This window comes from Balaenoptera musculus, chromosome 4, assembly GCF_009873245.2.
Source record: "Balaenoptera musculus isolate JJ_BM4_2016_0621 chromosome 4, mBalMus1.pri.v3, whole genome shotgun sequence".
In the NCBI taxonomy this organism is placed as follows: Eukaryota; Metazoa; Chordata; class Mammalia; order Artiodactyla; family Balaenopteridae; genus Balaenoptera; species Balaenoptera musculus.
The window spans coordinates 104,438,071-104,459,671 of record NC_045788.1 but is presented as its reverse complement, the minus strand read 5'-3'; the positions used below and the strand labels follow the sequence as shown (position 1 = coordinate 104,459,671).

Genomic DNA, 21,601 nt, shown 5'->3' with positions numbered 1-21,601 from the left:
TCCCCAGCAACCGCCGAGCAACATTGACCAACGGACCGCGGATCTATCAAACAGACGGCTGATTTGGCCAATAGTAGTGGAAGGGCGGGCATGTGCATGATTGGCAGCTAGAGTTCTCCAATGAAAACTGGGGGCGTGGGTGGGCGGAGCCGGAAGTAGAGCCAGCCGAGAGGCCCCTGTCCGGCTGGGGAGGAGGGAAGGGGGAGGGAACTAGACGAGGAGGAGGAGGTTAGCCGAGGCAGCTACAGCGGCGGAGGCGCAGGGGCTGGTACGCGCTGGGCGGCGAGAGCCTCATGGCGGAGGAAGAGAGCGACCAAGAGGCCGAACGCCTCGGAGAAGAGCTCGTGGCCATTGTGGAGTCCCCGCCAGGCCCTCCCGGGCTTAGAGCTGCGGGCGAAGGCAGAGGCGGCGCTGGCGGCGGCAGCTGCCGTGGCGGCGGCGTCGGGATCAGCAGTCGGGATTACTGCCGACGCTTCTGTCAGGTGAGGAGCCCGTCGGCCGCCAGGACTTGTCAGCCAGGTCCTGGGCCTCCCTGCTTTTCCTGGTCTTCCCGTCTCCGAATTTGGGCTGTGTCCAGCGCTCGCGCCACCAGCCCAACAAGGAGCGTGAGGGTGAAGCTCCCCCCTCCACCTATCCGGCTTGGGGTGGGGGGCGGGGAGCGGGACGGGGATGACCTGCGCAGGTTTAGGGTTGCTGAGAAAGTGAGAGTTTGTCGGGGGTGGAGGGGCTGGAGAGAAGGAGGGCCAGCTGGCAGGAAAGCTCTGTACTGACAAGCCTGCCCTGCCCCAAACAGACCCCTTTCTGCCCGAGGGTCCCGCCTTTCTTGTGTTTCCTACCCTGTTTCTTGTCACCTCATTTGGAATCTCTGGCAACATTTCCTGCCTTCCCTTCTCCGCCCCTTGCCCCCGTATTCTCCCCTTTTCCGGAAATCGGAGGCTTGCCATCTCTCTACCGCCCCCTCTTCTGTCATCGCCACCCCTCCCCCTCTGCTAGGGTCTCCTGTCATCTCTTCACGAGACCCCGCTGGGCCGGTTCTCCAGTTGGTTTAGGCGCTGACCCACAGTGATTTAGTTACTCTTTTGGGAGGTGGGGTTAAGGCAGTGGGATTGTCATCTTTCCTTTTCTTACCCCTTTCCCCGATACACGCAAGCTCTTTTCTAATTAACTGCTAATAGAGAAAGTAGCTTTCCTGAAACTATTGCTCCAGTTACATCACCACCAACCCCCTTCCTTTAAATTAGTGTATTTTATTTAGCTTGTTAAAAAAAAAAAGAAAAGTGTCTGAATAGTGACAGTAAATTATTTACTTTGTCGACTGCCACTAAAATTTGATGAAGTTTAGAATGTTTGACCATAATCAAATATTAAAGCACCAAAGTACTTGTGTAGGGGTGAAATTTGTGTTATCTACATTCACATCTACATATATTTATAGTTTAAACATTTTGTTCTGTTTCACAACACTCTTACTTTGCAAACTCTTTTGGAAAAAAAATTTAACTGCTCCTTTTCCACCCCATTCCTTTATTTGTTTATTATCTTGGCTGTATAGCGTTCAAGTCATGGCTCTACTACTTCTAGCTGTGTTATCTTGAACAAATTACTTCACCTCTTTGTGCCTTAGTTTCTTTCCTCTTGTGTCAAATAGGGATAGTAATTAAAGGAATGAATATGTAAAGGGTTTGGATCCTTTACATATTAATTAAAGTAAGGCGTTAATTTCATTCCGGTAACAAGTAGGAAATAAAGTTAAGCAGAAGTGGGCATAATGTTTGCTGAAATTTGATTTTGTGTCTTTCCAAGCATTGAAAGAAAAAGGGTGGGGTTGACATATTCAGGTAAGTTTTTATACTTTAAACTGTTTTTTGATTTCATCCCCCCTTCCCCCAATAGATAAGTTGGTTTGACAGTGGAAATTGTCTTGGTGTAAAGATTATGTCAGTTTTCTTTGGCATTGTTCTCTATTTAGTGACTTTCTTAAAATTTTTTTTGTTGGTATTGGCATTCAGGATTTAGAGGTTCAGTGTCTTTACAGACCTTGTCTTCTATGTTTTATATCTAGAAACCATGTTATTAGTAGACTTTGTATCTACAGGAGTTTTAAACTTCTGAAAAATTAGGCTACAGTTGCTCTTTTTAATATAGTCATAGAAAGTCTTTTTATCTTTTTCTGTATTTTGCTTTTTATATCATTAATGAGCAACTTGGCTTTGGTTACATTTAGCTTTGTAAATTTACCTGAACAGATAACCCTTACTTGCTGTAGAATGGGAAATTTAATTTGAGGGCCAGAACATTTTTGGAGAACTCTTAATTACTCTTATTCTGTTTCTTGAAATCAACTTTAAGAACAAATGAATAAATTTAGTTTGTGAAATACGGTGTCCGAATAGTGACAGTAAATTATTTTAAGAACAAATGAAGTTGACTGTTTTATAAAACTCCACTACCTCCTAAAATATCCAAGGAAGCAAAACTAAACAGGAAGAACTTAATGAACTGTTATTTTATATTGCTAAATTATGAGTGTTATACTGACATACTTTCATGTTACCAACTTTTACCTGAACCCTCATAACATATTTTATAATACTCTAGATTACCAAATGATCTCTTCTTAGGGTTCTTGTCCTGGTTCCACCTTGTAGGTGAGCTTTGTGAAGTCCTTTTTTGTATTAAAACTTTTAGATGGAATAAAAGATTACCTGTATTAAGTTGAATTTTACCGACTGATTAACAAAATTCTAGTATAGTCACTCTGTTTTATTTGCCAGTAAGGGAAGCAGTAGATTATATAATCTAATTCCTAAAGATTGTTTCTTTCTAAACGTTTGGTTTCCTAATGTTCGCTAAGGGTAACTTGCCTTCATTAGTAAATGACTTAATTGTGAGTAATCCATAAAATGGATAATACACACTTGGGTTGGTGACAGTTAACTAAATATATGAATTATACACACAGTCTTGTGAAGTTGAGAAGAAAGGCTCCAATTTATCTTCCTCCTTTTAGAGAGAAATATGAATCAAAATTTCTTGGCAGTTAGTTGTGTGGGTGAAGGGAGAGGAAGGAACACTTCTTTTCAAAAATGCTTCTGTGTCTTTTACCACAGGGAAAAGTAAAACGGAAGACTAGATAATGTAAGTGAAAAATTATGCATGTACTCAGTGTATTTGATGATATACTTTTCTATTTGAGAAACAATACAAGTATAGTAATTAAAAATCTCAAACTAAGGGCTTAGGCTACAGCATTTTTGAGATGATGGATTTGGGAGATTGAATGTGTTCATTTCCAGTTACATTGAATAATGTTACACTAACTGCCCCATCATATCCTCCTTTGGCTCCTATTAGTGGACTCTCAACAATTGCTTAAATAGAATTGGCACTTAGCTGATATTTAATTTCAGGATGAAAGGAAGAGGAATGTAATTTTTATTGAGGACCTACTAACTCTTAAGGCCTTCAGATAGGTCTTGTTATGCAAGTTACATAGTTGAAATTGAGGCCTGAACAAGTTAATTTGTCAGGTGAAGAAGCTGGGATTTTGGACCCAGCCTTCAATTTCTCCTGAACAACAGATTGAAATTACAGATGAATCCTCAAATAATTATAAAGTGATTTTTTTTTTTTCTTTGTCAAGTTGTACAAAGGAGAAAAAAAAGGTTACTGGAAGAACTCAGGGAATCATGGATGAAAAATTTAAAAAGTACTCTTTCATTATGCCACAGTATAAAAAATATTCCAAGAAACAGTTAATTATTATTTCTCTGACTTGTTAGGGGCTGTGAACATTTCCCCAATTCCTGAAGTTTGTAGTAATTCAACTTAATTTTGTTGCTAGATATATTGAAATATTTTTTATCATAAATTGTAAACTAAGCAAGTAAAGGTACCTTCTTAGTTCAGTGCCAGAATGAATATAATGAATGATAAATAAGTATTTCTGGAAGCACTTTGATTTGTTGACTAAAATAGACTTTAAAATTATTTCTTATTACAGTGGGGTTAAGTAGCCATCCCATGAGGATGTCAGGAGTATAAAATGAGAGAATGAACATGAAGTGCTCAGTACTATACCTAGCACATAGATAGGCTTAAATAGATAGAAGCTATTAATATTTCTTTCATGTGAAATCCTCTGAAGGTTTAAGAGGGACATTAGAGATAACCTAATCTGTAGGTCACTTTGAGTTTGTATACCACAATCAACTTTAGAGAGAATTTAGAAATGTTACAATTCTAAAATTCTGTTATTTAACTAGAAAAGCCAAATGTTCCTGATGAAGCACTAAATGATTTGCAAAAACAACTACATTTTTTTTCAGATTTTATTTCCTGTAGGGGACATTGGGCAGTGTCGGGAGATATTTTTGATTGTCTTAATTGGGGGCTTGCTGCTGGCATCTAGTGCGTAGAGGCCAGAGATGTTGTTGAACACCCTGCAATGCACAGGGCAGCCCTAACAACAAAGAATTATCTGGTCCAAAATATCCATAGTGCCAAAGTTGAGAAACCCTGCTATAATCTTACTTTGGAACCCTTAGTGGATACTTTACATCTTAAAAAAAGTCTTTAATGATCCTCACATAATTTTAAGCAGCTACTGGGTACCCGGCACTTTAATAGATAAAGAGATAATCTAACAGAAAAAGGGTTCGCTTCATAGTTTTATAGAATACATGCTAATGCCTCTTACTTTAGAGAAATTAAAATTTAATTGTTTTAGGAAAATACAAGCTTTATCTCTTAGTCTTGGTATAAAATTTACATAATGTTTATAGTTTCTTGAGCAGTTTCTTAGGGTATAATAATACATTGTTACTAGTCTTGGAATTAATTGGAATTATTTTTTGATTTGCTATTACTTTTTATATGTGTTTTACATGTACTTGGTTTAATAAGTCATATATAACTTAAATATGAGGAATTGCATTTTGCTGCTAGTAGAGACCTGACTTAAACAGCTCAAACAATAGTACACATTTATTTCTCACATGAAAAGTCTTGAATGGATAGTGTAGGGATGATATGGTAGCTTTATCATCATTTTACCATCATTCACTCTTTCTTATCAGTCATCCTTATCTTCCTATCTCAAGTTTGCCTCATGATCCAAAATAATTGCTGAAGTTCCAGCCATCACATCTGAGTTCCATGTAGCAGGAACAGGGTGTCTCTGGGGTAAGCCAAAAACATCTTGCCCTAAGTTCTACTCAGTAACTTCCATTTCCATCTTGTTAGCTATTCCCATCTGAAAAGAATGTTAGGATTTGGGTTTTTTTTTTTTTTGTATTTTTTTCCCTGATAGACACATGTCTGTGATTCTATTAATAAGGAAGAAAACAAGAAGATATTGTAGAGGCAATTGTTGTTTGTTTGTGTTTTTATTTTGTTTTTGATTTTCTATTTTGCCACCGGTTATAATTTTATTATATAATATAATATTTTTTAAATAGCAGTCATTCCCTGTCCCTTTTCTTCCCTGCATCTTCCCCAGAGGCAATTACTTGCAGCTCTTTTAGCAAGTATGATATTTATCTCCATGTTATTTATTTATTATAATTATTATAATAAGGAAAAACAAAACAAAATGAACCCTGGATCTTGTTGGCTGTGTTTGGGGAGCTAATGCTTTGTTGTTATTTATGCTTTTTTTATGTTGACTTTCAGAATTGAATAGTGCTAATTGTTCATAATGACATTATTTGTAATACCAAATTATTGAAAACAACCTTTAGGCCAAAGTTAGGGGAATTGCTACATATAATGGAACCCTATGTTCTCCTAACAGTCGTGTATTTAAAGAATATTTATTCATATGGGAAACTGTTAGTGGTATAATAATGACTGAAAAGACACAGATGACAGGTGATTTCACTTTTGTAAATAAAAAAGACTGAAAATAAACATAACAGATCGTTAACAGTGGATAATTTATTAGTGATATGTTTATAGCTAAATTTTTTTCTTTACATTTATTTATTTTTTATGTTTTCTTGATTAAACCTGCTATCTTTATAATCAGAGGAAAAATAAAATGTAAAAAATACATTTTATTTTTTTCTCTCCCTATTTCACAGATTGCTTATTTTCTGTGAATAAATGCAAGAATATTTTGAGCATGATGAAATTTTAACTCCTTGTTTCTCAAAAATAATGTTCATTACTGCTTTCTAATAACCACTCATGACATTGGCTTGAAGAAATTTATCTCAATTTTTGTAGATAAGATGGTAGAAGAAAATATTTTTAAATGAAGTTCATTGCTTTAAAATTTTTATTGATACCATTATTTTGCAGTTCTGCCAAACAGAAGGCACCAATTGTACTGTTATTGTTGGCACAGAATCTTTTCGATTTTCTTGCCAAAATGTGGTCAACTATACCTTAGCAGTTACAAACAAAAGCAAAAAGAAAACTTTAAATTAAATTTAAGAAAGCTATGGTAAAATGTGTGTCTGGTGATGTATCTGAAAAAATAAAACATGATCAATAAAATATGGTCAATTAATATGCCATTTAAAATGTATGTTAATATATAATGGAGGGACTTCCCTGGTGGCGCAGTGGTTAAGAATCCGCCTGCCAATGCAGGGGACATGGGTTCGAGCCCTGGTCCGGGAAGATCCCACATGCTGCAGAGCAACTAAGCCCGTGCGCCACAACTACTGAGCCTGCGCTTTAGAGCCCGTGTGCTACAACTACTGAGCCCGCGTGCCACAACTACTGAAGGCCGCACCCCTAGAGCCCATGCTCCACAACAAGAGAAGCCACCGCAATGAGAAGCCCGCGCACCACAACGAAGAATAGCCCCCACTCGCTGCAACTAGAGAAAGCCCGCGCACAGCAACGAAGACCCAACACAGCTAAAAATAAATAAATAAATAAATAAATAAATTTATATTAAAAAAATGTAATGGAAAGGCTGTTAGGCCATTTAAGATCTAATGTAATTTATTTAACTAAATATTAATTTTAGTTACACTGTAAATTCAGCAGTACCTAGTCTGTTTTGGAGAGCATTTTTAAGGTTTGTAATTTCGAATGAATCTAATACAAGGTAATCTTCAGCTGTCATGTAATATATATCACATTTATTTTTTAGCTCCTTTTTCCTCTGACAGGTCAGTTCATCACTTCAGCAGTACACTCTATTCAGTTTGGGTCTGCTCTCTAGGATGAGACCCAGTCAGCATCACCTGGTTAGAGCTATGGTGGAACACTTGGTGGCAACTAAATATGAGAGGAGGTCAATCTATATAAAGTGCTACATAAGATCCTAAAGTTCAGTACATTGACACTCTTGTACCAACCTCTTAATACCCTCAATTCTCCAAAGCAGCTATGAATGTGAAAATAGCTGAAAGGCTTTCCATTTAAACAGTAGAAAAAAGAGTCATTGATGTTAGGGTTGACACTTGTTGTTTATAGTGTTGGCCCTCCATATTCACAGGTTCTGCAGCCCCGAGTTCAACCAACTGGACATGAAAAAATATTGGGGGGAAAAGTTCCAGAAAGTTCCAAAAAAACAAAACTTGAATTTGCTGCGCACCGGCAACTATTTACATAGCATTTACATAGCATTAGGTATTTAAGTAGTCTAGAGATGATTTAAAGTATATGGGAGGATATGTGCAGATTCAAATATTACATCATTTTATATGAGAGACTTGAGCACCTGTAGATTTTGATATCTGTGGGTGGGGGTAGGGGTTGGGGGGTGGTCCTGGAGCCAGTCTCCCAGATCCTGACGAATGACTGTATAAGGCACTGGGCATATAATGATAAACAGGCATTGTCTCTGTTTTTGTATGTAGGTATAACTTTGATAAGTTCTATGAAGAAAAGGTATCATACTATAAAATGCAGGCTAATAAAAGGCATTCTTGGGCAAGTTGAACTTGGCTGAGATTCTTTGGTTTAGTTTGAACATGTTGAATTTAAGGTGCGTATCTTCACCGAAAAAGAGATCTTAAAGATGGCTAGATTTACATAATCCAGAGCTCAGAAGTGAGATCTGGTCAATCATAGTTGTGTGGATGGTATTTGAAGCCGTGTGTGTGAATGAGCTCACATAAGGAGATAATATAGAGTGAATAAAGAAGAGGACTTAGAAGTGAAGCTTCAGAAACTCCATAGTTAAATGGCCTGGTAGAAGAGGTTGAGTCTTCAAATGAAGTCTGAGAAGGATTAAAGAGCTTGGAGAAAACCAGGGAACCATGGTGTCACAGAAGACAAGAAAAGAGAATATTTCAGGATGGAGTGAATAGTAACTGGCATCAAAAGCTAATGAGATACAACCATTGAATTAACGTGCAGGTCTTTGGTGACTTTAAGCAGAGCTGTTTGGATGTAACGATGGGAGCAGGAGTCAGACTGGAGTAGTTATTCAGAGTTGAGTGATACACTGTAATTGATCAGTTAATTAACTTTGAGAAAGAAGGGGATATCCTCCTTTTCTGGCTACATTTGTGGTAAAATAGAGAAGTGAAAGGAGAAGAAGTTAGAAAAGTAGTTGTGTCAGTAGATATTAATAGATAAGTGTACAACATTGTTCTGTGTACCTTGAAAATATGTATACACATATGATACCCCAATAAAACATGTACACAATTTATTAATATATAGTTCTATAACTAAAGTTTACTAAAATTAACCCATATCTGTTTTGGTTCCCCTAAAGTTGAAATGTTCTAAATATTCGCTAATCATTGTTGCCAGTGATTTGATATGTGTGTGTTATATTTTTAGTATCTGGAAGATTTATTTTATTGGAGTGCTCTATATATGTATATAACTTATATTTTGAGTGTTTTCCACGTGTCAGGTACTGTGATCAGTCTTTCACCTGTTCTGTCTCATTTAATCCACTACCCAACAGGATATGTGCCATTATTCTCATTTTACAGATCAGGAAACTTAAGACCAAGAGAGGTTAAATGGTTTGATTAAGTCAGGTTAGAATCCTGGCCCGTCTGTCAAGAGCCCGTGTACTTAACCATTCCAATATACACATATATTGTATCTAGGAATATGCATTTGGTGTCTGTTATAGCATCTGTGCATATGTATTGATATGTACTACAGCATACTTAAGCAATTATTGACCGAGTAAAAGTAGTGATTTAAAAAGACTCAAGGCAGCAGAAACTAAAGATGTTCATGAATGTAAAAGAGAGGAAAAAAATTGAACTTAAGCTATCAGAGGTTCCCTGTAAGATGTGATTCTCAACCTTTTAATTTTTTCCCCCAACTTACCTGAGTGGGATATGCTTCGCTCTGAAGCAGTGGTTCACTATAATGGTTATTTTTTAAATGCAAGAGTTATGATGGTTACAGACCTGTTAACTTTATGTTATTACCTTGTGTTTTGAAGGCTGGAGGGTATGGAATATATTTTAGATGTTTTTCTTAATGATTAAAATTTTAAAGTTTGTTTCTCCATATTATTTAAGATTCAACCTTGAATATCTTGAAATCTTACTAACCCAGAGCACAGTGGATGTGCATTTTTAGACTTTATTATCTATCCTTTACCATGTTTTGAAAGCTTTTGCCAAAGATCTTTCAGATTATAGAACTTGTTAGTAAAGTTTAAGATTTATATTCCATGCTCATGAGGGTGTGGTGAGATGGATATCTCATTTTCAAATGGTGGGAGCAGAAATCACCACAACCTTTCTGAACCATAATTCATCAAAATATATAAGAAACTTTAAAAATAATTTGTACTTTTTGACTTATAGCATTAATTTCTGAGGAAATATAAATTTGGATTAAATCGATTTATCATAGCATTAATTGTAATTAATGAAAGGAATGAGTTGAAAATGGAAAAGCAACCAGAACACCTAAAACAGTTGAACATTTTTCAACCCTCATAAACTAAAATATTATTCAACCTTAAAAAATGATGTCCTCAGTGACTATATAATGATCTAGGAAAATAAAGTACAATGACAAAAAAATTAGGTGGAAAAATTTGTTTGTAGCAGGATTATACAGTTTGAATATAGGCTGGTCCATTCTCACCGTATTTTAGAGGGGGAAAGTGCTGTAAAGAAAAATCAAATGAGCTATTTCACTAGAAACAGGATTTCTTGATGATAATCTGTAGGGGCCATTCGTGTACTTCAGGAAGTCTGTGAACGCTGAAATTATTTGCAAAAAAAGTTGTATTTACATTTCCTTGGTGAGCGGGTCTAAGTTTTTTTGTTTTTATCACATTCTCTTAAGAATTTCAAAACTTGCTAAACAAGCACAGACCACAATCATCCAAACATACCAACAGGTTATGAACCTTTGCTGTAAGCCATTGTGACACAAGCAGCACTGCCTACTTTTGCAAATAAAACTTTATTGGGGTTTGCCCTTTCACTTCTGTGTTTTCTATGGCTGCTTTCATGATGTAGCAGGGTTAAGTAGTTGAGATGGAGAATGTATGGCCCATAAGCTGCTTTCTGGCCCTTTCAAAAAAAGTATGTCAGCTCATGTCCTACTTTCTTATTTATTCTTTTTGACAACCCTGTGAGATAGATAATATTTTTATCTTCATTTTAGATGAGACACAGAGAGGTTAAACAGCTAACCCCAAGTCACACAGCTAGAAAAGAGAAATTACCAAGATGTTAACAGTGGTTATATGTGGGCAGAATAGGCAGAAAATGATGGATGATTTTTTTTAAGTATCCAGATTGACTATAGTGAGTGTACATAACATAATCAAGCGGGGAGAAAGTTGTGAAAAAAAATTAGATAAAACTGAGTTATGAGAACCTTAAAACTCATTCATCCTTTTTTATTATATTGATTTGCTACATTTCATCCTGTGTTTGTAAAGAGCAGATACGCTATTTCTGCTTCTCTTTTTGGGACTTAACTCTTATGCAGTCCTTTCTTAACGAGATTTTTTTGAAAAAAATAAATTATTCTGTTATTTATTCTGTTGATAGTTTCTTAAAAACTATTAACTGAAGCCATTTTGTCCTTTAACTCTTTTTTTATTATTATTGTTGTTAAAATTTTATTATTTTGAATTACTAGTTAGCCTTTTTTTAATTGAAGTATAGTTGGTTTACAGTGTTGTGCCAATCTCTGCTTACAGCAAAGTGACTCAGTTTTACCATATATACATTCTTTTTTTAATATTCTTTTTAAAATATTGTTTTCCATTATGGTTTATCCCAGGAGATTGGATATAGTTCTCTGTGCTATACAGTAGGACCTTGTTGTTTGTCCATTCTAAATGTAATAGTTTGCACCTACCAACCCCAAATTCCCAGTCCATCCCTCTCCCTTCCCCCTTCCCCTTGGCAGCCACAAGTCTGATCTCTATGTCTGTGAGTCTGTTTCTGTTTTGTAGATAGTTTCATTTGTGCCATATTTTAGATTCCACATATATTTCCCTTTAACTCTTTTTTAAAAAATTAATTAATTAACTTATTTTTGGCTGCATTGGGTCTTCATTGCTGTGCGTGGGCTTTCTGTAGTTGCGGCGAGTGGGGGCTACTCTTCGTTGTGGTGCACGGGCTTCTCACTGCGGTGGCTTCTCTTGTAGCGGAGCATGGGCTCTAGGCGTGCGGGCTTCAGTAGTTGTGGCATGTGGGCTCAGTAGTTGTGGCTCGCGGGCTCTAGAGCACAGGCTCAGTAGTTGTGGCGCACTGGCTTAGTTGCTCCACGGCATGTGAGATCTTCCCGGACCAGGGCTTGAACCCGTGTCCCCTACATTGGCTGGTGGATTCTTAACCACTGCGCCACCAGGGAAGTCGCCCTTTAACTATTGAGATTCTTTTTTTTTTTTTTTGAAAGTTAAGGAATTATTTATATGCTGCCTACTATATTGGAATTCATTTTAAATTATTTTATTTATTTATTTATTTATTTATTTATTTATTTATTTATTTATTTATTTTTGGCTGTGTTGGGTCTTCGTTTCTGTGCGAGGGCTTTCTCCGGTTGCGGTGAGCGGGGGCCACTCTTCATCGCGGTGTGCGGGCCTCTCACTGTCGCGGCCTCTCTTGTAGCAGAGCACAAGCTCCAGATGCACAGGCTCAGTAGTTGTGGCTCACGGGCCCAGTTGCTCCGTGGCATGTGGGATCTTCCCAGACCAGGGCTCGAACCCATGTCCCCTGCACTGGCAGGCAGACTCTCAACCACTGCGCCACCAGGGAAACCCTATTGAGATTCTTTATCCTCTCTTTTATATTTTGAATTTAACTTCAACAACTATTAAGTGCTCATAACTTAATAGGTGGTCATAAAATGCTGCATATGTGCCTGTCTGACAATATATACATAACTTACTTTTTCTTAATATTAATCAATTGAATTATCCTTAATTATCTTAGGCATAGATCTAGATACATAAAAGTGTTGTAGAAGATATTCCTGAAAGAAAACATTGGCTGTGTACTATGTGGAAAGCTTCATCCTAATGATTACAGGGGATTTAGGGAGGAAAAGGTCACAACCCCTTCCCTCAAGGAACTGAATCATCTAGTAAGGGAGAAAAGGCATATCTGACTACTGTAAGTGCTGTTACGACCTTGATCCAAGCTACAGTTGTCTTTCCCCTGGACAATTTTATCTCCCTGCTTTTAGTTTTTCTCAGTTTTTTCTCCACACAGCCAAAGTGATCCTTTTAAAGATATGAGTGAGGTCTCTTCTAAACCTTCCATGCTTTTCTATTTCAGGGTCAAAGCCAGAATTCTTACCATGGACTGCAGGGCTTCGTGATCCAGCCCCTGTCTAGCTCTTTGACTTGTCCCCTATTACTTTTTGTCTCCACTACTTACCTTCAGCTACCCTAGTGTTTTTGCCCCCTCTTTATCGACTTGAATAACTATTCTCCTGCCACTTGGCCTTTGTTTTGTCTGCCAGAAACACTTCATTTGGATCAAATGAATTGTTTCCCATTATCAAGTTCACAAAGAGAAATTAAAATCTAGAGTCCCAAAGAGGTTAAGATACAAAATTCTTGCCTTCCTGGAATATTGCTTAATCAGAGACAGAGTGTGCCTGTCTGGTTAGGGCTGGGGAGTTTACAAGAGCTGTAGCTTGGTCGTGTTCCTCTGACTGGGAGTGGCTTCTTTTACACCTCAAAAGGAAAATTATTTAACCTCCAATCTTACTTTTTAAAGAATCCGGAAGGTCCGTGGGCAAACACTTAATACTTTACCCAGCCAACACCCATTAAATTTAGAAACGCTAGTAATTCCTTGAACTTAGTACATAGTAAAGTTGACTCACATCACTTTCGCCAGTAGGATTTAGTGATATCACTAAAGATGGATATTAGAGGAAAGATGGGTGCACAAAAAACAGGGTACCAAGTCAGTTTTGGTTTCAACTTTACCAGGGTGCCAGTCAGTTATGGCAACTGCCAGTGTCTATAACTTGTAAAGTTTTACTGGGAAAATTCATCAAGTGGTTGTGCCACTGTGTGCTTATGATATTTTTCTGAGGGGTGGAAGTACTTTACCTGAACGTTTCTACTTCCTCGAAAGCTGTGTCTGAATTTCTGTCTTGCAGAGTTTATAAATTTCCATGGATTACAGCCGCAGGCACCAGGTCATACTTGATGTCTCTTCCTTTAGATTTCCTTTATATTAAAAGCTTTTACTTTCCATTTTATCTGTGTTGTCCTGGTACTCCTGTGCTACAGTGAGTATAGATTCTGTTTAGTGGCACAATTTCTATACTGCCTCTTGCAAAGAGTGTATCACTTGTAGTGTGTAAAGCTCAAAGTATAATCTCTACAAGGCCCCACAAGGCTCCAGCCTTGCAATTTCCATAGCTCTAGTGTTCTGCCCTTGTCTCTGGACTTCTGTGTCCCCAACCTGTGCCAAGTCATTTTTAGCCCTGTGCTACCTTGGCTTTTGCCACTTTCCCTGAAATTCTTAGGCCTATTGAGCTAAAATCATAAAAGCACTCCTCTGGTGTCCCATATTTGTATTATTTGGATAATAACCATAAATGGGTACCTGAAATGAAGCTGCTTTTAATGTTTCTGATGTCTGCACTCATAGGAGTCCAGTAAAGACAGTATCTCTTCAGCCACTTGCTTCTCTAGACCCTTTCTTTATTCTGCTTTTAACTGTTATAGGCCCTACATAATTTGTTCTACCTCATTGGCAGTGTAAACATTCCTTTTTGTCACGTTCCTTTCAGCAATAATAGGATATGCCATTTCAGATAAACATAGTTGGTTTCTGTTTTTGTTTATATTTTAGCCTGTTCTTAAGTTGGCCCCTCTTGTCTTCCTTTCCCTTTCTCTTTGCTTTTGGGCTTAGGTTTTATTATTCTTCAATTATGTCTTGTAAGATCTGCCATAATGTCAGAGATGAAAGTCAAGGAATTCTGAGTTTATCAAAAAAGCATTCATTATCAAACAGATTTTCCCCACTCTCTTCTCTCAGGTTTAAGGAAGTCTTACCAGCTCAACATAAAACCTAGGTCTGACCTCTTACTTTGTTTTTCTTCAGATTTGCTTTTCCTTGTCCACTCCCTGAGGCCTAACTTTGAGTTCCTGGGGCACTTTTCTTTGTGACACCATGCCATACCATACATTGCCCTTGGTAATAACTAGTAATTTGAAATGCACCTGAAATTCTTCAGGTATTTAAAGGTAATCTCTCAGCTTTTTTTAACCTTTCAAATCTGTACATATTTTATGTTACTGTATAGCAGTCGCAGTCTTCATGGTGTGGTTTTTTCACTTTTATTATGTACTTTCTGTCTATTTCTTTAAAATACCATCTTACCATACTTGAATTTCCAGTTCAGTTCACCGAGATTTCCATCCTACAGTTACCTGCTATCCCTCTGTTAGATACCTTTGGAATCAGTCACTCTTCCCTTCTGATGAGTAGCAACTAAAATACTTTTTTCCCCCATTCCATCTTTAGGAACACATAGTTCTGGTATATATATTTCCTTTGTCTTTTTTCATATCTGACTAGTCTAGCTTCTGAGATTGAACTTTTAAGGAAGTCCCTCTCTTCTTCCATCTTAACATGGCCTCCTTTTATTTATTTATTTTAACTCTTCCACTGTTATTTTAATTGAAAGTTTATCATCTTTTTAAAACAAATTTAGTTCTTCTTGAGACTAAGCAAACCTGGTACCTAAGGTTAGTTTTTGAGGCATAGGCCTTTTAAGTTTCCCTTTTGGCTTTGACTTTGTAATAATTCCATTGAACTTTCCTTCTTCCTCATCCTAGGAAAGTGAATTATGCCCTAAACAATAAAGAACCTTGACCCTTCTTTATCTCTGCACTTAATAAAATCCACTGGACATCTTCACTGAACTCAGATAAAATCTTGACATCTATAGCTTTGATTAAATTTGTGTACAAATCAATCTCAGAAGTTACTAGAGATTATATTATGACAGTGACTCTAGAAGCCTTTGGACAAGTCACATGAATATAAGAGCTGTTCTCTGAGAACAAAATTAAGAGGGACAGAATTAAGTCAGCTGATCTAAGACTAATATTAACAATTTAAAGTCTAGACACTCACACACTAGTGTGCTAAGACCCATATGGAACTTAACCAGCTTTTCATTTTAATCCTCTGGCTTGTAGTCTTTGTTGAGAAACCAGACAGAATGAACAAAAGGGATTTCCACCTACTAATATCTAAAAAACCTATATGGCTAATGGACATTTAAAAAATTCAATAATTATTGCCTCAGCCACACCTGCAATACCATCTGTGGCCAGGCCATGCTAATTTTTTTTTTTAATTGAAGTATAGTTGATTTACAATATTGTGTTAATTTCAGATGTGCAGCATAATGATTCATTATTTTTGCAGATTATATTCCATTATAGGTCATTACAAGATAATGGGTATAATTCCTTGTGCTTTATGGTATATTCTGTTGCTTATCTCTTTTATATATAGCAGCTTGTATCTGTTAATCACACACCCCTAATTTGTCCCTCTCCCCTTCCCTTTCCCCTTTGGTAACTACCAGTTTGTTTTCTGTATCTGTGAGTCTGTTCCTGTTTTGCATATACATTCATTTGTATTATTTTTTAGATTCTACATATATCATATAGTATTTGTCTTTCACATATTTCACCAAGCATAATATTCTCTAGGTCCATCCATGTTGCCGCAAATGGCAGTATTTTTAAATTTTTTTGTGACTAATATTGCATTGTATATATATGCCACATCTTAATTCAGTTATCTGTTGATGGGTACTTGGGTTGCTTCCATGTCTTGGCTATTGTAAATAGTGCTGCTGTGAACATCAGGGCACATGTATCTTCGAATTAATGTTTTTGTGGGCTTTTTTCCACATATATACCCAGAAGTGGAATTGCTAGATCATATGGTATTTCTATTTTTAGTTTTTTAAGGAACCTCCGTACTGTTTCCCACAGTGGCTACACCAATTTACATTCCTACCAACAGTGTAGAAGGGTTCCCCTTTCTCCATATCCTCTCCAGCATTTGTTATCTGTAGACTTTTTGATGATAGCCATTCTGACAGGTGTGAGGTGATACCTAATTGTGGTTTTGATTTGCATTTCTCTTATAATTAGCGATATTGAGCATCTTTTCGTGTGCCTGTTAGCCATCTGTATGTCTTCTTTGGGAAAATGTCTTTTCAGGTCTTCTCATTTTTTGATTGGATTTTTTTTTTTAATTGAGTTGTGTGAGCTGTTTGCATATTTTGGATATTAATGCCTTGTTGGTCGCATCATTTGCGTATATTTTCTCCCATTCCATAGGTTTTTTTCCTTTTGTCGATGGTTTCCTTTGCTGTGCAAAAGTTTTTAAGTTTAGGTCCTATTGGTTTATTTTTGCTTTTATTTCTTTTGCCTTAGTGGCCATGCTAAATTGAAGTCAGATGCAGATTTTTGCTTAGCCCATGCTAGTTAAGACATTGTCATGTGCACACACATCTGTGGATATCACCAGCTGCAGGCAAACGAAGATATTTGTTCACCCAACATGTTCATTTGATATTCATATACATTTCCATATATTTTGGGGTTCCCTTGTCTGTGTGCCAATTTTAATGTTTATACAGGGAGCATTTAGTATATTACTCTCCCTAGTGAGTTTGGAATCAAAGGAAAAATTGACAGGTACCAAAATTGATCTAAAGCCTTTAAAATGAGCCTACTACTTACCTTTGGACCTACTTAAGAGAAAAGTTGGGTCTTTAAGTTGATACTCAGCCAGCCACAGGGAGGACTCTGGCCTGCCTCATACCATATGGATGCAACATACTCAAGAAGAGAGATGAGAGTCTTCTGGGAGTGATACTTTTCACTGGTTTTCCACCAATGCTCTTTTTCTGTTCCAGGGTGTTATTTCTGATCTCACATTGTATTTAATTATTATTTCTCCTTAGTCTGTTTCATTCTGTAACAGTTCTTCAGTTTTTCCTTTCATGACCTTAACATGTTTGAAGAGTACTGATCAATTTTTTTGGTAGAATATCCTACAATTTGGGTTTGTTTGATGATTTCTCATGATTGGAATGAGTTTATGCATTTTTGGCAAAAGTACCACAAAAATGCTTTTGTATTTCTTGGAGCTTCATATCAAGAGATTTATGGTAGTAATATGCTTTATTACTTATTGGTGATATTACCTTGATGACTTTGTTAAGTTTGTGTCTGTGGGGTTTCTCCACTCTAAAGTTGCTATCTGTTTGTAGCTGATAACGGTCTTGCGGGAGATGCTTTGAAACTGCAAATCCTGCATCTCCTCAAACTTTTCACCCACTAATATTAGCATTGTTGCATGGATCTTGTCTGCAACATTCATTGCTGTGTACAGTATTTGCCTAATGGTGATTCTCTATTTCTCTCTTTTGTTCTATGTTTATTAATTAGTCTTCTTCTGTGAGGAAGAGCTGTCTCTTACACTTATTGATTAATTTGATTATTTGTAGGGACTCATGGATATTTATCTGGTTCCATGGATTAAAGTCCAATACTATCATCATTTATTTTGTTGCTCAAATTGTTCTAGCTTTAACTGCTCGGAGCACCTTCAGGTTGGCTCCCGTGTTCTTATATTCCATCACTGTTTCAGCATTTCATTACTTAGTCCTATCTTGGTATTTTCCCTGTTCCATCCCTGCCAGAGGAGGGCTTGAGCAGCCCAAGTTCCTTGTGCCTGAGGAGCCCCAATTTCCTCATATTGGAGAATAGTGTTTAGAAACCAAGATTTGGGCCCTAAGTGTGTATGTTGCTACTGAGGTGTCATTGCTCTGTGGCCCTCTCAATGGACAGAGCTAGGAAAATATATATATATATATATATATATATATATATATATATAGTAGGTATATTACAAATGAATAACCTAATCATACTGAAAGGGGGTGGGGAAAAGGCTAACTTAATGTTTCTTACAATGTTTATTTTAGGTATTTAGAAGATTAACAAGATTTATTCAGTGCATAGATTGGCATGTATTATAGGCATTTTTTGAAGCTCTTAGAATGGAAGGTAGTTGTGATGTGGCTAATCACATACGATCATGGCCATGGTTTGTAAATCAGATTTTAAAAGTGGGTGGATTCACTGTAAACAAGTAATGAAATTAACATTAGTGAACAGCTCCACTGACACCTGTGAAGTGTTTGATATAATGAAAGTTGATGCCAATGGGAGGTTTCAGGTAGGAAAATGACAGGGATGTGAATGGCCAGCTAACAGAAGTAAAGTCATGTGTGATAACTGTGTTAATGATCTAGTCTATTATTACCTGGGTTTAGAAATCAAGAGGATTGTTTGCTCAGTGACAAACTAGTGTTTGGTAGTCTTCATTGTTACATTAGAAAAAAGAATTCAGTTAAGAAACAGATAATCATATTTTAGTCAATCACTTTATGTGATACTTTAGGGGTTCCTAGACTGCTACGTTTGTATTATTTTTATACATTTGTGTATTAGGCAGCTCTGGCTGCCATAACAAAATATCACAGACTTGGCAGGTTAGACAATAGAAATTTATTTTCTCAGTTCTTGAGGCTAGAAGTCTGAGATCAGGGTGCCAGCATGGTCGAGTTCTGGCAAAGACGCTCTTCCTGGCTTACAGACTGCTGCCTTCTCTCTATGGCCTCACCATGGCCTTTCCTCAGTGCATGCATGTAGAGGGACAGAAAGATCTCTCCTCTCTTCCTCTTGTTATAAGGCCACCAATACTATCTGATTAGGACCCCTTCCTTATGACATCATTTAACCTAAATTACTTCCTAAGAGTCCTATGTCCAGATACTGTCACACTGGGGTTAAGACTTCAATACATGAACTTTAGGAGGACACATTTCAGTCTGTAGTAATTTGGATGATGTTCTTAAGAATGTAATTATACAGCAGTTCTTTACATAGTAACAGTAAAAACTGTTACTTATTAGAATACCAAAGAAAGTGACAAATGTAAGATGTGTTGCTCACTGCACAATGACCTGGTAGAGCACATTCAGATTATGATGTCATGGTATCAGCTCTCATTACCTGAGTGCTTATGATAACAGTTATAATGCAGGAGAAAACTTTCAAAGTAAAAAGACAATGTAATGTATAGTTTTACATATTTTAAGGAAAATATTTAAAAAGTAGTGTTATAGTGAATGTTATAGTGAATTATTAGTGTCTGGCATGACATTAAACAGTGTAAGAAGATACAGTCAGCCGTCTGTATCTGTGGGTTCCACATCTGTGGATTCAACCAACCGTGGATCAAAAATACTTGGAAAGAAAATTCCAGAAAGTTCCAAAACACAAAACTTGAATTTGCTATGCGCTAGCAACTATTTACATAGTATTTACATTGTATTAGGTATTATAAGTAATCTAGAGATGATTTAAAGTATACGAGAGGATGTGTGTAGGTTATATGCAAATACATTATTTTATATAAAGGACTTGAGCATCTGCAGATTTTGGTATGGGGTGGGGGATCCTGGAACCAATCCTCCACAGATACTGAGGGCCAACTGTATGTAAATTTCAGCCAGTTTTGTTTATGTCCCTTCAAGGGTATTGTGGGAAACCTACTGGAGGTGTTGTGCACTAGTACTTTTATTGTGTTAGGTTTGGGCTCAGCTGGATCAGGCAGGGTATTAATAGCCGAATCTTGGTGAATGAGGGAAGCTACAATGAGAATAGAACCTGAGAAAGTAGAAAGCTTCTCTTCTAAGGAGGTAAACCCAGCCCATAAATAGGAAGTGAATAAGGTTGTAAGTAGAAATGTATTAGGGCAAACTATTTGGGATTAAAGGTAGAAAAAATGTGAGTCTGTTAGGTACCTGTTCTTTATGTGGCACCAGAATGGTGTTGTGGGGGCCAAAAAGAGGCAATAAAGGTGGTCAAACACTTTAGTGAAGAGAAAATTTAAAGCCAGGAAACCACCATTTATCTAACCTTCTTCTCCTCTTCTTTTTTTTTTTTTTTTTGCCTGTGGTGGTTTGGAAAAATTTGTCCTACTTGGAGTCATCATAGTTACTAGTAGTTTTTACTTCCCAGCTAGTAAGGACTACTAGATACAGAAGGGGGATACAAGTTCACAGAGCTAATACTCTCTTGCTTTCTTCTTTATCCATACATGTTCCTAGAAACATTGGAGACATGCTAGACACCTGGTAATGCAATTTGGAATTGTCAAACAACTGTGAAGGGTCTGGGATTTTATCTAAGGTAGATTGCCACAGTTTCACAAATGCTGGCCCAAGACATGAAACTCCTGGGTCAGAGATAGCAAACTCTGTTATTCATGGCACAGCAAGCAGCATGTGCTTCAAGTTCATGATGGTTCCCTTTGCCCCTCAAGTGTCACAAAGGTGATGTGAGTGGCCCAGGTGGATCCTGAACTCATAGTAAGTTTATATCACAGCTTACGAACCCCAAGCTTAGGGAGTCCTAATCTTTTATAATGGTCTGCAAGCATATCTGCCTGACCTTTGCTCCAGAGAGACACATTGCTTTGGACAGGGGCATCATGGATATCATCTCTATTTTTCAAGGCTGTTTCCTATAAACATCTTTGAAAGGATGAAGGCAGTCAGGGCCTCTTTTAAAAAACTGTGGAAATACAAGAGACTCATGGAAAATTATCTCCAACAGGAAGTGATTAGTATGAAAAGTCCTTGAGCTCTGAATGTTCTTGGCTTTTCTACTCTGCTCTAGTTTTACCAGCTTTTAAATCAGGAGTTGGCAAACTTTTTCTGTAAAGGGTCAGATATTAAATATTCTAGACTTTGTGAGCCATATGATTTCTGTCACAACTACTCAACCTGTTGTAGCAGGAAAGCAGCCATAAATAATATGTAAATGGATGAACCTGGTTATGTTTCAATAAGACTTTATGGACATTGAAATTTGAACTTCATGTGACTTTCATACATCACAAAATGTTTTTTTTCAACCACTTGAAAATGTAACATCCATTTCTTAGCTTGTAGGTCATGCAAAAATGTGTAGCAGGCTGAATTTGGCCTATATGCCATAGTTTGCCAACCTGTTTTATAAGATGAATTTCTAGAATATAATAGTTTTAATACAGCAGTCTTGCATATGAGAGATCATAATTAACATTTTACAGCAATTGATAGTTCTAAA

General features: G+C 37.1%; 1 protein-coding gene across 4 annotated transcripts in view; it reads left to right on the top strand.

Moving 5' to 3' along the window:
- Nucleotides 1-216: 216 nt before the first annotated feature.
- Nucleotides 217-21,601, top strand: part of ZNF654 (zinc finger protein 654) — a 91,145-nt gene continuing 69,760 nt past the window's right edge. For 3 of the 4 annotated variants that reach the window (XM_036850327.1, XM_036850324.1, XM_036850325.1), the window contains exon 1: nt 225-482. In XM_036850327.1, the coding sequence (XP_036706222.1) occupies nt 294-482 (189 nt within the window). In that variant the 5' untranslated portion in view covers nt 225-293. Of the gene's footprint in view, nt 483-21,601 lie in introns of all 4 variants that reach the window. The other variant, XM_036850326.1, reaches the window with a different exon arrangement.